The 17,202-nt window shown below is 44.5% G+C and overlaps 1 protein-coding gene across 3 annotated transcripts; it reads left to right on the forward strand.

Annotated features, from left to right (window-relative positions):
* Nucleotides 1-370: 370 nt before the first annotated feature.
* On the forward strand, nt 371-16,998 carry ASB11 (ankyrin repeat and SOCS box containing 11). 3 transcript variants are annotated; one of them, XM_052774035.1, is made up of 7 exons: nt 371-569; nt 3,558-3,637; nt 6,673-6,780; nt 8,920-9,070; nt 9,259-9,393; nt 10,328-10,519; nt 13,509-16,998. In XM_052774035.1, the coding sequence occupies exons 1-7, from the start codon at nt 392-394 to the stop codon at nt 13,631-13,633; spliced, it is 969 nt and encodes a 322-aa protein (XP_052629995.1). In that variant the 5' UTR covers nt 371-391; the 3' UTR covers nt 13,634-16,998. The 3 variants fall into 3 exon arrangements, with proteins under 3 accessions (XP_052629995.1, XP_052629997.1, XP_052629996.1); XM_052774036.1 differs by lacking the exon at nt 371-569 and adding an exon at nt 1,774-1,906; XM_052774037.1 differs by lacking the exon at nt 6,673-6,780 and having other exon boundaries at nt 384-569.
* The last annotated feature ends 204 nt before the right edge of the window (nt 16,999-17,202 follow it).

The following is a 17,202-nucleotide window of genomic DNA, read 5'->3' on the forward strand; positions in this document are numbered from 1 at the left end:
AAGTATTCTTTTTGCAGTATCTCTGAACAATTTCTGCAACTTTACCTATGCAGCCTCTGTAAATGAAGCTGCTACATCAAAGAAGGAATATAATGTGGATGTATAGGCTTTCAGGTGGTATGGACATCATCTATCTGACAAATTATTCTAATTCGTGTGGGTTTGGAAAGGATTTTCTGTTTGTTTCCTGTACGGCACGGGATGGTCAAACTGCCTTATCCTTGGTATTGTTATTTAGTATCAGATAGCCCATACCAAATAAAACCAGAATGTATTTTTGGTAAGTGAGGAACAGCAGGTTCTGGAGGGTTTAAAATAGATGACATGTGATACCAAGAATAGCCCGGTGCAACTTAGCCGACCTGAGAAACTATTCAAAGAGCAAACCAAAATGGAGGGCAGTTCTATACTCCATTCTTTCACTAACATTTATTTTGCCATTTTTGCTTTGTTTTGCTTCAAGCTTTTAATTAAGATTTCCTTGGCTTTGCTGACCCATTTCTATATTGTTAAAGGCAACAGAAAAGAGGCTGCCAGGATAGCAGAAGAGATCTATGGAATAGTCCCAGGTAAAGTAAAAATATGGACCCTCTTACATTTAAATGTGTATTATTTGCTACATTTTTGTAACTTGAGGATTTAAATCATTGAGTTGCCATGAAATGAGGAATCTGTTGCTAAATGCATGGGTGAATGTTTTAACCTGAAGTGCCTTCTATTTCTGGGGTCTTTGCAGCGTCAGTATCTGTTGGCATGATTTAGGTGTGCAAAATATGAGACTCCAACAATTACCCAGCTAGAACGAGGACAACATTTGCTCAAGGCACTATGGTAAATAAAAAGATTGTTCTCGGAAGCAAGGCATTCTTTAGTGGGCTTAACAGATGATTTTACTAAATAGCTAGCTTTACTGCCAGAGAATATTTAGGGAGAAGTTTTAGCACGTTGATTTTCTGAAAGGAGATACTAGGAGGATATAACTAATGAGTTTATGAATCCGAGCCAAGAACCCCTGTTTTGTTAAATCAGATGATAAAAATGAATACAGCTAAAATTATTCTGAAAAATATATGGCACGGGAATAGATTGTATTTAGTAGGTCTTTTTTTGTTGTTTGTTTTTTTTTCCAAGTGATTTTACTCCTTCACATCACTGCCATAATAATGAGTAGACACGCATTTGCATGCTTGGTAATTCCACTAATTAAAATGACAGTATTTTAAATTTACTAAGACTGAGGACATATTTTCCTACTTGAAGATTCTTATCAGTGTTGTGACATCACAGATTTTTATGTGACTCATTTGTTGGGCACTTGCTTCATGATGAATAGGGCCACCATGAACAGTGAGCAGAACATGGGTGGTGCGAGATTGCCACCCAAAGCAGAGAGATTAAGATCTGGCCAAGAAAAATACTGCAGCAAAGCATTTTTTTACAAAGCCTTTATACACAGGCATGTCTGGGTTATTAATTTATTTGTTATTCTCCAGAATATAATTTCAATAATTTATTACTGTCATTTTTTTCCAAGTGCCTTCATGCAATTGTAGTCAGACACACGGCAAACAGCAGTTTTTCTGTCATGCAGGTTATTATTGAAGTGCCTTGAAGTTTAGCAGACCGCAACATATTTTTATCTGCAAGTTGCCATTTGCAAAAAGCCATTAAGGATAATCTTACAAAACCTAAGATCATGTGATGCTGTTGCTGGGGCACTATATTGGATTACAGGCAGAGCTTCACAGCCTTTCCTCTTTGCAGTGGAGGAGTGCAGCAGCAGCAGGGCTGCTTAATTTCTCTGTAGACATTTAAAAAGACACAGTGTTTTCAGACATGTCACTCACAACTGTGAAGGGAAGAAGTGCCCCATATGGGAACTATATTTGCCACACGTTTCAGGGAGGTAGGTTGCTGTGGCTAGCATGGAAGTATGCAGCAGCATGTGTTTTCATGGTGAGGCATGCGTGTGCATCCACATGCATTGTAAATGCATGTGACGTGCACTGGCACATGCTATACTGTATGCATAAAAGGTTAAATAAGGCACTGCAGCTCTGCTGTCTGAGTTACTTTGGAATCTTCCTGCTGTATAGGGGCCCTGGGTTTTGTCACTTGCAACGTCTTCTGACTTTCTGAACTGAGCTTGCCTATTTCAGCCACCAGCATGATGAGGGATGTGGGGGGTTTTGGATATTTTCAGGAAAATGTTTCTCAGTCCCTACCTGGTTCCTGTTTCCATCATTTTGCCTGGTGTGTCCTACTTGGTCTTTAGGAGCCTGGTTGTATATTGTGCTGGCTGGTCTTTCCCTGCCAGCTTGCTGCCTTAGGAGCCCCGGCACAGCTCCTTAAATAAATGGAAACAAAAGTAGTAACTAAAGTTAAAGCCGTAACCCCATGAGCTGAAGTGCATCCCGGTTCTCGGGTAACAAAAGGAGACTCCCTTGGCCGAGGCTGAAACCTCTGCTGTGTCCTTGGCCTCGGGTCCCCAGGGATGTGTCTGTGTTGATTTCTCCCTGCCTTGGCTTAACACCTGAAATGGAGATAAATCACCCTTTCCATTCTCTCTGGTGTGCGCCGTAGCTGAAAAAATTAAACAAGACAAGGGTTTCAAATACAGTGCTCATGGGGTTGCTGTACAACAGAGCATGAATGCAAACACTGGTATTGCTTCTGTCCTGTGGCACTGTAAATGCAGCTGGCCTTTGGAGAAATACTTACTACACACTGTGTTGTGGTACGGTTATAAATTTTAATATAGGGCAAGTAAATTTGCTCTCTACTTGAGTTGCAGGGATTTAACCTGGGCTGACTGACTATGCCTGTAGGTAGTAGCTAGGCTAAGGAATTTTTTTTCGTGGCACATGAATAGATTAAGATAAGGAAAAGGGCAAGCTAGCCTACATGAAGGAGTCTGAACAGTTCAACAACTCAAAATGATTAAGGAAGAAAAGTAAAGCCTCAGGCAGAATTTATTTTTTCCATGTCTTTTCTGAAACCTTCCAGTGAGGAGGAGGATGAAACCTGTTACCTGGTAGTCTGAGCTGGAGGATATTATTTATGAAATTGTCAGTTCAGGAAATAAAACTGCCAGGGACATGCCAGAATTCATTTGACGGACAAGTCATCCCTGCGTCTCCCTGCTATGAGTCTCTTAATGACGTGCAAGAGAAGCTGGAGTATGATTTGTGACAACAGCTCCCTAGGAAAGACGGAGGCTGATACGGTTTTGAATAGGAGAATTGCAGGGCTCTGAAGTCCCTGAGTGAGTCCCAGCAGCACTAAACTCGTGGTCTTTGCTGAAGCATGTTTTTAGCTCTTTTTAAAAGTTCTGCCAAGAAGCTTTTGTTTAGGTCCCTTAGTGAGCGGCCAGCTTTCTCAGGAGTGCTGAGCCCTCAGCTGCTCTGCTGAAATCAATTTATCAAACAGTTTCACCGCTGACCCCCACATTGATTTCAGTCCCGATCTGCGTTTACACGCAGCTGTTTTCTCCCTGTCCTCCCAGGATCTGCTTTTGCTGCTTACCTGAATTAACTTCTATGCATTTGGTATTTCAGGCAGCTGGGCAGACCGATCCCCTCTCCACGACGCTGCCTTCCAGGGACGCCTCCTGTCTTTGAAAACCTTGATTGCACAGGTAAAAGCCCACAGGTAAAGAAAAGGTTGGGAAGCAGCGTAGTTTCTGTTGAATTGCATCTGTGTGTTGGTGAGCTGGTAATAGACTGCAGCAGAGCATAAGAAATGCAGTTGTATAAATAATAGATTTGCGTGTATGCCTTTGGGCATGCATTAGTTTGCTTAGTTAGGATGCTGGGGACAAGTCCAGGACAAAGACGGTTACAGCTTGTAGCTTGCTGTATGATAAACAATAATCCCTGGGTTCTTTCTCAGTGATAAACCATGCAAACTGGGCTTGGGAATAGGGGCAATATATATATATATCAGCTATTTAAAAAAAATTGGTAGAAAGCTGTAAAAGTACATCTTGCTTTATAAAACAGCAAGCATGGTCTTCCTAAAGGGAGAGCTGTCAGCCTTAAACCCTCTGCTCCAAAGGAAACCAAGAGTTCAGGCAAAAGAAAGAGAAAAGAATATACTAGAAAGGACAAGAAGCTGGATCTGAAAGTGGGCAGCTGGAAAGAGACAGGTTATGGTTCTTCATGCTTTGCCAACCGTCTTCCTTGCCACCTTCGCTTAAACTCAGTGCCCTCATCTGGCATGGGTGAGCAACTGCCCCCCCCACCCCCAAGTCAAGACAAGTGCAGGGAAATGAATTCCCTGAGTGTAAGCTCTGTGACTTGGCCATCAGACCTTTTATATTCAAGGTAAATAATTTTTACCAGTGAGGCCAGAGCTCAAATGGACAACGTCCTCAGGGAGTGGAGCCGCCGGTGTGAAAGCCTCCACTCTAGACATGTATCGAGGCATGGCTGCAGCTGAAAGAGGTTGCTGTTTGGAGCCAGTATTCCCCCTCTCATTCCCTGATCCCTCTCTCCTTCACCTGCTGATATCAAATGATTTCATGGAAAAGGAAGTGATGGAAGTTAGAGATAATAAGGAAGAGGGCTTATTCATTTGGGGCTTTGCCGGTTTTCTGACCCCCTCTATCTCCATTTATGCTGACCTGACACCATCTTATTAGTGGGGCTACACTATTATTGTGGTTACACACTAGATGCCCCAGTTATACACTGGTCATGGTTATACACTAGAGAAGCAGCCGGTGTTGTGGCTATACACTATTTAGTTAATCCACTCTTTCTCCTTCTCCTGAAGACATTTAATTTTGGGAGTGAAGGATGAGGGTCCTTACTGATGAAAAGAGATCAAGGGAGCAATGTCTGTAGAGACTGAATTGGAGCTGATTCACCACAGTGTGATAAATGTAGGGATGAGCTGTTCATGGAGCAGCATAATCATTGCTCATTGCTTCAAATATACTTACACCACTAGCCTAAACTTAAATATGGAGCTGTACTTCAGAGTATATGTGAGACACTGAGAAGTCTCTGCCGTATGACCATAGCTTTCAAGAAAGGCAGTGAGGCTTCTGCTCCCCAGGGGATGCCTAGACATAAGGGAACAATGGAGCGCCGGAGTTTTAAAAGAGCTCAAAAACTCACCAGTGCCTGTTCTAGCACCGAAAGAAGATTTTTCAGATTCATTGATTTTTCAGATACATTGGGAAGAGTTTATAACCATCTGAAAACAAGGTTTAACATGAGCAGTGTTTGGCAAACAGCTATAGTAAGATCTACAACTCGATCTTCATTTTGTAATGGAAGGGATTGCTGTTTTGCCTTTCACTTGCAATGACTGAGTTTCATTTAAAAAAAAAAAAATATGAATAAAGATTGAGAATATGATTCTATGATTCTATGAAAAGGTCTCCTCTTTTTATCAGAAGACATTCCTCTTGAAGGAATATGCTGATCATTAAGTATAAAACATCTATACAATTAGAAAATGGAATGATCTCAACATTTTTTCAAGGTTTTATCTACTCCCCTGGCACTGATGTAATGTACGGGAAATTTTTAGCGACAGCCTTTACATTAATAATGCTTTCACGTAACTGAAAAAACCATTGTTTTTCTATTATAGAATTTCTCTCTTAAAGAGGTTGCAGTGGTTGCTTTTAATGCTCATTGCACGGGCACTGGTGACTTTTACAGTGCTCGCAGATACCGATTTCTGCCCGTCGCGTTTGCTATAGCCTACCAAGAAGTGCATTGCTGCCATCTCGTGAGCCGCCGAGTTTGTAGCACATCAGGTAGAGACCGACTGGGTTACAGAACACCAGACATCAGTGGAAAATGGAGCTGATTCCACGCCTGTTCTCACACGTGGTTGTGAAATCGTCATTACCAGGAGATTTAGCTGCATTCTGGGGAAAACACATATGCCAATTGCTTTCTGCTTTGTGAATATGCCTGGTTTCTGCTTGTGCAGGAATAGATGTAAAAACTGTCATTTAGGGAAATACCTGCAATAAGGCATTTGTAAATCACAGTTCTTTCTTCCAGTGTAGAACATTTCCTGGGTGGTCAAATAAGAGGAACTGATTCATGAGTGGGATTTATCATCTCACCTATGTTATGGGTTTACCAGGTACTTGCTACCTGTGAGTGAAACACACTGGGCACCCCCTAAAGTCAGTGGGAGTATATTTAGGACACGATTCACCTGACCTACTAGAAACAGCTGGTTTAGCACGGGATGAATCGTGTGTATCCTAGGGGAGCCTGTTTCTCCCCACTGAAGGAGCCGAGGGCTCCCGCCGAGCTGCTGATCCCTCTGCCAGAGGCGTCCCCGCTCAGGGGGGTGAATCCCACCAGCTGTAGCTCCTGGTGCCGGACTTAACAGGGAAGGTAATGCCGCCTTTATAAGTTAGAGAAACATGATCGACTCTGCCTTGTAAAGAGCTAGAAACAGAAGGCACGGCTTGTCCTGGCTTTCCTCTTTAACCCCATCACCAGCTGCCGCCTTTGGGGGCGAGCACCGAAGCACCGAACGGCATTAATCCAACCCGTTTACCTTCCCCGGACACGCGCCCAGAGACGCGGCTCTCCCCTGCCGTGGTCCCACCACCCTTGGCACCCGCGCCGGCCTCGGGGGAGCCGCGTGGTGCGGGCAGGGCTTCCCTCTCATGCCCCCCGCCCTGCGTTGCAGGGTTTCGACGTGAACCTGGTGACGACGGACCGCGTGTCGGCTCTCCACGAGGCCTGCCTGGGCGGCCACGTCGCCTGCGCGAAGGTGCTGCTGGAGAACGGCGCGCAGGTGAGTCCCGGGGATGCGGGCGTCGGGACCACGGATGCTCCCTGCGTCAGCGGGGGTGTGGGATGGGCTGCCCGCGTGGCAGGGCCAGGCTGCAGACAGACGGGAGCATCTCGGGCAGAACCGGGGGGAAATAAAAGGGTGCTTTGTTTCCACGGGTGATGGATTTGCCTTCCCACAGTGGCTGCTTGGGTCACCCCGTTATTCTGTTTTGTTCTCCCTCTGTATGTGAAACGTAGTCGCGATTGATGGAAAAGGAATGAGAGGTGCTAGGTGAAAATAACCGTGAAGAAAATGACTTTTTTTCCCCCCCGTAACGATCACTGGGATTGCCACTGGTTTTCTGTGGGATGGTTTGGGAGTCTCACGTAAGTAAAAAGATGTGCTTGAAGCAATGAAACATTTTATCTGCTAATAAAATAACTTTTCCCCCAGTTGGACCTAAGGTACAATACATATTAACAATGGAGATACAGGAATGGATGAAGTATTTAAGACTACATTTCATTCAGCTGGGTTTTCAAGTACAATTTATATGGCAAGAAATTGAGCAACACCAAAACAGGCAATCAAGCTATCCTCTGCAGAAGAAAATGCATTTGTTAACTTCCTGAACTGAATGCCAAATTTCAATCCCTTAGAAAGATGAAAGGAAAACCCCTTTCTGCTCAGTTTTACTTGATTTGGGTATATTAATAGCATTGCCTTTTTATAACTCAGAGAATCATCTCTGAACTACCTGTTGCTTTCCTAAGAAATCAGCCTATTCCTGGTATAATACATAGTTCTGATGTTTTTTTTGGTTTTTGCTTTCACCCCACTCTGTTCATAAATAAAGTCAATGGGCTGTTGTCTAACTTCTGGGAGAAAATGTGCCATTCTGCCACTCTCCTTTCTTGCCATGCTCTTTATTTCCTTTTTTTTACCAACCCATTTACTCCACAACAGCTGTCTTACCATTCTTTCCTCTTTTACCAGTTAAACCAATGCCCAGCAGAGAGGGAAACCAAAGAGGTCATTTTCCTTCTTCACTTATCTCCTTGCTTACCCTTGGTTTTCAGCTTGCTTGAATGGCTGGCCCTGTTGTGAAATGATGCTGATAGACGCCCAGTGCCTGCAGCAGCTCCAGCCACATCTGCTCGATGAGACTGTGGGGAGGTGGGATGCAGTGCTGGGCTGCAGGGCTCCAGCATGTAATCTGTCTGAAATACAGATACCCCCAAGGCACATCTATTTCTTACTTTGTGCTGGTTTTGAAGCTGTGCAGGATGAGGGATAGTTTAGCTCAGCAATTAGCAGGAGGGGAAGAAGATCAAGGAAGAGTCTGGGATCCGTAGTGATGATTGCTGTTGAAACAGCATGTTAGTCGGAGCTTTGCAATTTCACAAAAACAAGCTGCCCTTTGGGCTCCAAAATCTGAGCAGACACACGTCCCCCTGCTGTGGTACCTGGTATCTCCCCATAGCGTGCTGGCTTGCCCACCTCCTGGCCCTGTCACGATTGTTTTCCAGCCAGATCTGTTCCTGCCGCTGGTTTTCCATGAAGATGAGCAAGCCAGGAGGCACCGAGGAGCAGGGGCACCTTGTGGGAAAAGGGGTTAACTCATACAGCATCGTAAACAAGTTGGTAGTTCAAATGAGACAGGACAAGTGATATCTAGGACGGTATCAACTGCAGATGGTCCGCTGCTGAATTACCTGGAATAAACCAATAGGTCCTTAAACATCACTGCCTTTCTCCGCTTTAAAGGCAAAATATCCTGCTAGTTAAACTGCGTGAGCTAAGGTATTTCTACCCTGGTGCTCCATCCCCTTTGCAATGCAGGGTATTGAAGATACTCAAGCTGTCCACATAAAAAAAAATAAATATCTGCATTTTCTGAGCACCTCTAGGAGGAGCATTCATAGTAGGCAGTGTCGCTGCCTTATGGCACTAGCTATCTGGGAAAGCAGACAGGCCTCGAAGGAGAATGTTATATGTTGTGGCACAACATATATAACTCTGAAAGTTGTTAACAAAATGAATTCTGAAATTAAACAAGACAAGCATCTTTTTCTGGTGCATTTCTGGCATGCACATGAGGCACGCTGCAAGGGCGTTCCTCTTAAATCAGATTATCCCGAGTGTGTCTTGCTGTTCCAGGTCAATGCAGTCACCATTGATGGGATCACTCCTCTGTTTAATGCCTGCTGCAGTGGCAGCGTGGCCTGTGTCAACATGCTGCTCGAATTCGGAGCCAAGCCGCAGCTCAGGAACCACCTTGCGTCGCCCATTCACGAAGCGGTCAAGAGAGGTAATGTTCAGGCTGTGAGTGAAGCTAACAATGACTGAAGAATACATCTTTTATTGATGTTAAAAATTTTTTTCAAAAAACCCCTTGTCTGTACTGGTATGGATAAATAGGTTTGGCTTATTCCCAGCCCTTGTGCCTCACTGGCTGTATCTGCAGCACTTCAGTAACAGCCCTTCTTCTCTCCACAGGTCACAGGGAGTGCATGGAGATCCTTCTGGCCCATGAGGTTGACATTGACCAAGAAGACCTGCAGCACGGGACCCCGCTCTACGTGGCTTGCACCTACCAGAGGACAGACTGTGTCAAGAAGCTTTTGGAGCTAGGTACACCTGGAAAAGGGGCCGGGGGAGAGCTGTGGTGGGGCGAGCCCACACTGCTGGTCTCTCCAGGCTGCCTCTGCGCTGCAGACATCACGGGTTATTTCCAAAGAGGTGTTTGGGCAGCCCGAGTCTGTGAGACTCGTTTGAGGCTATTAAAAATTTCACCTGCATTCATGAAGACTTTATGATTTTTTCAGTAAAAAAAGCCCTAATTACAGAGACCTGTCTGAGACTGTCTGAATGTGAAAATAAAATACTTTTAGTTTTCTAGAATGATGTCAGGAAGCACAGACTGTGCTGGCTAATATTGGTGACGAAAATCAACCCTTGGTTATGATAAAGTGCCATACTAAGCACTAACTTCACATGCTTCTCAGTGGATGATAAAGACAGCAGTAAAGGTGCTTGAAAGAATAATCACTGCGGGTCCAGGAACAGCCTTTGAGCTAGCACAAATTTTTGCTGTCGGTGTACATTAGCTGACTTACGCCTGCTCGAAGCGTGGCCCTGCTGTGCCTGGTGACCCTGGGGCAAGCATTTCCCCTGCTGTGCTCCCAGAGTTATCGTAATGAGATACCCAAAGGGTTGTCGTCCGTCCCCCACCCCGTTAATTAGATTAACATAATGTATGTTACGTTTTATGTTATTAATAAATTTACAGAGCATATGGTAGGCTTTGAACATCTGTTGGGCTGAAGGTCAAGCTGCTCAGTTCTGTCCAGCGCAGACAGGGTTCGGTGGCTCAGAGGACTTTTCCACAGCAGGTATTTGACCTGCTGAGTTCTGCACTGCTGCTGTTGAGAGAAATGGGGGAGGCCTGTGTGCCATCCATCCCCATCGTTTATCGAGGCTACTGGTGGAAACCAGCCCGTGTGATGCAGGTTCGGACAGTTCCTGCTGCCTCCCAGATCTAACCGTGTACTCTTGTTCACTCAAGGAGCCAATGTGAACATGGGGAAGCGATTAGACACCCCCCTTCATGCGGCAGCGAGAAAATCCAGCGTGGAGGTAGTTGTCTTGCTGACAGACTATGGAGCTAACCCGAAATGCAGAAATGCTGAACTCAGATGTGCCCTGGATCTTGCCGTACCCAACAGCAAAGTGGAGCAGGTCCTTCTGCTGCGGGAAGGTAGTGGTTTCCTTTCTTCTTCTCTCTTTTTAAGTAGAACAGTATTTATTTCCTTCACCTAAGTACATTTTCTTAACTGCTTTTATAAGTAATGCTCTATATGAGTTCTCTTCTCTACCGATTTCAAGCCTGCAGCACAGGACACACAAATGAGTAAGAGATCTCTGTTTTCCTGCTAGAACTACCACCAAGTGTTAAGGTTTTAGTGGGTAAATTGGTCAGTTAGTTACTCTGTGCTTTCTTTTCCTGTCTACTGACGGAAAATTATACGTATTTACCTATCAGGACTCTAAGGATTAAAAACTGCCGTGCGAATTTATTCACAGATAATATTTTAGTACCACCACCTTGTGTTCAACCTAGCGCGGTGGCCCAATGTCCTGCTTCCCACAGGAAAAACAACATGAGCGTGTGTGCCGGTCGCCAGCAGAAAGCAGAGCTGTTTGCCAGGTGGCTCTTCAGCTTCACGGAGCTGCAATCCCAGCACAAACCAGTTTACTTTCAGCCTTCCTACAATTAATTATCTTTCCAGTCTACTGGAAGGAAACCCCTGAGCAGAAATTAATCTCGATCCTCTTGTGCTATTTTCACCTGCACCACATACAGCCAGAGCTTGATGCACCCAATAGCAATATCCCTGGGATATGGACGTGCTGAATTAAGTCGTGTCCCCCCCCTCCTTTAACCCCCGTGTTTCCCAGCTCGCTGGTACCCCGTTAGTTGGTCTGTGCCCCCCCGGGGCTTTGCCAGCATGGAGGGTGAATGGTGCTCCCCCGTGCAGGCAGCCTGCTCGCTCACCCCCAAGCAGCAAAACACGATGTGCACGGAGAGCCTGCTTCCAGCTGCAGAATATTGTTGTTATTTTTTTTATTAATATTGTTAACGTTGCACGTCGGAATTGTGCCGACCCTCCGCACACAGGTGGGTTTTATGGAGGAAATGAAACATTGGCTTAATACCCTTCTGTCCTGCTCCATTTCTCCACGGATTTTCACGCAGAGCTTTAATCTGTCATATCTAAAACCTTCTGGGAGGACTTTTGCTTCAATGCTTCTCACCTCTTGTGACTTCTGTCCCCGTATCTGAGACGTTCAGGGCTCAGCAATGTCAGGCAGCGTGAGCAAAGGCAGTACTAGCAGTTGTCCGGCTCCAGTTGCCCTGTGTGAAAGACAGTTTGTGTAGATAAAGAAATATCCCAATATTAATAATTTCCTCTTCCTGAACTTTCTTTTTGATTTCCACTTTCAGCTTGTTGCCCTCTCCTCCCTTACAATCAGAGGCACTATAGGGGCACTTCAGCTCCTGCTGGCTCTTCACTTTTCAGAAATGAAGTTTCCTCAGTTTCCTCCCCTTTCCCCTCAGTCCTGCTTTCAGATACTTTGCTGTATCTAACATCTGCAGCTGCCCTTTTCCCCTGCTTCTGTGTTTTCTGAGGTCCTTCTGTCTGAAATAAGCCCCCCAGTTTTCTTTCTACCCCCTGACTTTTCTGCTGTGGTTACTTAGATTGCTCCCTTTAACTGCTCCTCTTCCTAGCTATTAACTGATGTGAAATATAAAATGTTTTTGTTTTCCTAACTGCTTTGGGAGATGGTAGCTTCTTCACGTCAATGACAGTAGTACAAGTGCTCTTTTCTATATAGCCCATATTTTTCTATTAATTTCATCTCAGAGGGGGCATTATCAGCCTCTTTAGGCTCCTAAATTTTCCTGTAGTAAAAGCACAGGTTACGAAACTTACCTGGAAGATATAAGGACAGGCTTTTAAGCACACATCTCCACCCGTTGCTTGCCAAACACTGCTGCGATCGCTACTGTTTGGCCAGCAACTGGAGGGGAAGGGCTGGGACACGGCTTGGAAAGCGAGCACCTCCGAGCAGGCGTAAAGCTTCCACCCGGAGCAGCTCCAGCGAGAGCGGAGCGGAGGGCTAGCGGAGACGTGGTCACGGTCAAGTTGCATTTGCACGCGCAAGCCTGCAGTTGCAGAAGCAACGGGGCCCCGTTTCCAGTGGGTTTGTGCCTGGCGTGCCCCTCACCTGACCCACAGTGGGGTGGCACCCCGTGGGGAGCCCACCAGGGCAGCACCGCTGCGTCCAGCGCCGTGCGAACCACTGCCCAGGCGGCCTCACCGTAGTCCCGATGAGTCCTCCGACAGCTTTCCTACCAGCGGACCCTCCGATGTTTCACAAAGAGTTTTTCACACGCAGCAACCTTTCCCCCAAGGCAAGGGAAGGGCAAAAAGGCATCTCACCTTTTTTTTTTTTATTCTTTTTAAATTTTTTTTATTTTATTTTTTTACCCTCAATGCCTTCTGGCACAAAACTTTTGGAGACTTTCTATCTTCAAGACGTTTTCCTTTCAGACAGACTTAATTAAAATTGGATGACACATTAAGAAATTATTTTGAGGAGCACTGATAGACTGACTGACATACACAAATATTCAGAGACAGCGTGGTCATGTAAAAAGCCTAAGTTGTAGTTACTACTTGTGCAGGTACCTGCTGAGACACCAGCAGTTGGAAGAAGCATGTTCTGTATATATGAACAACCAACTGTATTTGCCATATCCATCCAATTGCGGCTGGTCTACACTGAGCACCTCTGCAGCTCCCCGAAATTCCTCTTGTCTTTATCCTCACAACACCGCTGGGCGTTGTCCTGTATCCTGAGCAAGGGCTATGCATCCTGGCGCTCTCTCTCCAGTGCAGCCACCTTAATGGTATTTTAAGTATTTGCTCAAGAAAAGATGCAGGAAAGCCTAGCCATGCATGCAGAAAAAGGTTTTTAGTGCTTATAGTTTTCAAATCACTGAACCAACTTTGACAACATAAATTAAATATGAACAATAATGTATTTAGCTCTCCCTGACTTCAGCAAGTCATTGTGTAGTGCTTGATCTGATTTTCAAACCTTGCTGGTGTTTGTTGCTTTCTGACTTATACCGTTGGTGGGGTTGGGGGTTCTTGTTCTTGCCTTTTTTTTTTTTCCAGGTCCCGCCAGCCTTGCCCAGCTGTGCCGGTTGTGTATCAGAAAGCATCTGGGTCGGTCGTGCCTATATGCAGTCCAGAAGCTGCACCTACCTGAGCCACTTGAGAACTTTCTCCTTTATCGATAAGTCTGTGACTATCTTTACCCTGGAAAAGAAAGAGGAACAAATGGTTGTTTACTCCAAAACTATTATATCAAAGAAAAAAATCAAAGACATCATTTACTGTCTACTGTGGATACCAAACATTAGCTGCTACATGACAGTGCAAATTGAAAACACCTTTCACAGTGAATGATATTATGGGTACAGTTCCCTCACAGTCTATTGCCACATCCACTTATGCCAGCCTGAGAAGTTGTAGTACATGAACAACGCACTTGACATGTTTGTAGATGCACATGCACACATCCACCCACCCGCAGGCGCATACAGATTTCCCCTGCATTTAGTGTTATATTTATTCATGCAGTATCTGTGCATCTTCCTTGTCTTGCCTATCCAATCTCACTGTCAAAAATCAAGGTAGTGGCTGTTATTCTTCCACTAGTGTGAGAATGAAAGCCTCCAGTGCCCAACGTCAGCCATATATAATATATTGCACATCTTTTGTTCGCATCCTGCCATCTCTCTCCCATAGTCTAGTGGAGCCGCAGCAACCTCCAGCAGGCTCTGGCTGTCCAGCCACTGCACATACCCTCGTCCTCAGCCCAGCTGCCCCCAACGCTAACACATCTTGTCCTCTAAAGTGCAAGTGATGTTACCAAAGCAGGTGGGGGTGGTTGGAGTAAGCCCACAAAAATGTGTGAAAGTCTTAAAAAAACCTTCATCTCTTCTAAAAAAAATCCCTCCTAAGCTATATCACCTGAGATCTGGCTGTGTTCATTACACGAATAATTTTTCTTAGCTTAATTCCAGGACGGAATTGCAAATGTTTTCATAGGCACAGCAGGTCAGCTTTCAAGGTCTGTCCTTTGCAAGGTTTAAAGAAAAGCAAAGGAATGCGTTGCTGCTCTTTTGAGATTTGCATGCTTTGATGTTTCTCAAGATAAGTCCTCAGACTGTAGAGCCAGAGAGAAGCAGGGCCCCTAAGGATGATTGTGCATCACCCAAATGTTCTCCTTGTTGGATATTGCTCACCAGGAGGAGAAGTTTGCAGGCTTGTCTGCTCCCTCGTCCCCTACTCGAGAGGTTTTCATTACCTCCCTGGGAAAAGGGATTTTTGAGGTCTTATGACTTTGCCCATTGTGGTATTACTTTAAATACTGTCAGGGTTAGTAGCCTGGACAAAGCAGAGTTAAAAACGTGCACCTCTTTGAGCTGAGAAATGCGGAATCCAGTGACTGGTGCAATGCCTGCATTGCTCTGTAAAGATTTGTTTATTTTTCCTGTGGAGGTTGTTCTGAGGGGAGAAATGTTTCTTCAGACCTGAGTTTAGGCAAACTTCTGCCATGAGACAGGTGATGGTGTTTCACTAGTTGTAGTAAATTGGGAAGTTGGAGAGTCTGTCTCCATTTTGCTCAACTTCACAGGTTCCAGAGGCTGATGACACATTTTCAGGCTATGAGATGTAGCGGTTTCATTACGACCTATGCATGCTGGTATCAATTTTCACTGCCCATACATCTTAAGGGAATTGGCCTGCTGGAGCCTGAATACGGGACTGGCTTCCAGCAGCCTTTGAGATCCTGTCCCTGCTCCAGCAGCAGCCGCCTCTCTGGGTCGATGCTAATCCCTTAATTTCACCATGACAGTCTCCCTCTCTGAGACATAGGTCTAACGTTTCCCGTACTTTCTTATGATTAATTCAGCACAAATAAGATAAATTGTGCTCCCAGCAGTTCATGAGACTGGACCTGCAATTTTACAGCAAAAAATGAATGTAGTTTTCAGTCTGTGTTTGCACATATTGAATGCTATCTGACAGCAAGAGCTATTGCCCATAAAGGTGTCAGTGACATGAATGACCTTGTATAGTACAGTACATCATGAATCTCAGAGACTTGAACTCTAAATTCTCAAGGGCCTCTGAAAATCAAATACTATCAAGAAAGAAATGTCTATATTAATCTGATGTCAGCAGATGTCTCTCAGTTTTATCTTTACTGCCAGCTCACCTACTCTGTTTATAAGGTGGCAGTCAGAATACCATCCGCTATCTAAATAGAGAGACAGAGCCTCAGCTGTGCGAGTTGTCAGACTTGCATTGCAATCAAGGGGCTAAAGCAATTTATGGAATCTATTTCGGCATGTGTAATACTGAATTGATTTTCTACTGTGATCATCAATGAAAGCAGTATTTCACTTGCATAGGATTTTAAATTGAAAAAAATGTATCTCCATTAAGGAAATGCAAAGTCTATTCAGCCTCTCAGGAAGGTTTATGTTAAGAAGCAGCAGATGCTGTCCTATATTTATTGCTGATATTAGCTTCCCATCAGAAAATCACCTCACCTTTGCTTCCTCCTGGAGACATCATTCTTCCTGAAATTCTGTATATCAGAGACTCTGGAGGGAACACAGCCTTAATAAATCAGAAGAGAAGCTCAGAAGTCCTGACATTAAGAAGTTTCATTAGAAACTTTACCTAGACTTTCTTGCTCTTATTTCAAATGATTGAGTTACCCATTTAATTCTCATTGACTGTGCTTTGTGTTGTAACAATACACGGAAATATTACTGAGGAAATAGCTGGAGGAGGTATTTCATTTTTTTGCAAATATGCCATCTCATGTGAGAATAGGGAAAGACTGGGACAATTTTCTAGGACGCTACTAAATCTTGTTGGTGATTTTTCAGAATGAGTTTGAACAACATCTGTCAGGTGCTTTTCCCCAGGCAGGAGAAGGGCTAACTAACCTCACAAGTTCTCCTTCCTCCAAAACAGGTGGTGTCTTCTCTGTCATTCCATGTTCATTGACAGAAACCAGTTATTTGGGTAACATATGGTTTTCCTGGCAACACAGACATTTTTCTGTGCTGCAGCGTCCACTGCTATACCACATCCCTCTGACTTTACCCCCAACAAGTGCCAGTACTATCTGCTTCAGTGAAGAGTGCTGCATATCTCAACAGGAATGATTACACAATATGCTGACTATTGGAAAAGTTTTACGGAACCACAAACACTTACTGATTCTGAGTACAGACACTGACTTGCAGTGTAAACATGAGCTTGCACTATGGATGCTCGCTAGCCATAAAGTCCCTGGTCCTGAGTGTATTTTGCAGGAGTGGCTTAAATAGGTTACTGATGTGCAATATAATCCCCAAAGGCTTCCTTTTATCATTCTCAATCTGTTGGGCCACTTTTCAGTTTTCTTATCCATCTATTAGGAGAGATCCAGTGTGGTGGACTCAGAAATGCCAGTGATGAGGACCTCACAGATCTCAACCTAATTAGATGTTGACTTCAAGCCATCATTCATTACTCAGTGTATGTCTATCATTGCTCGTGATCCAAAGCAAAACAAAATTAAATGGACTTTGTATCAGCCCTGTCTTTATCTTTAAAATAAGCAGTCTTCATATCTATGTTCTTTCTACCAGTAGATGCATTCCCATGTTTCCAAACATCTTTACAATCCTGTTTTTTTTCCCCACTGTATCTTTTCTCACACCACTAAGCTCTTGTTCATGAGCATGTCTTTCCTGATCAACTTCTCCTGGATTCACATATTTCTCCTCTGTCACTAAGA

Source organism: Harpia harpyja, chromosome 22 (genome assembly GCF_026419915.1).
Source record: "Harpia harpyja isolate bHarHar1 chromosome 22, bHarHar1 primary haplotype, whole genome shotgun sequence".
Taxonomy (NCBI): domain Eukaryota; kingdom Metazoa; phylum Chordata; class Aves; order Accipitriformes; family Accipitridae; genus Harpia; species Harpia harpyja.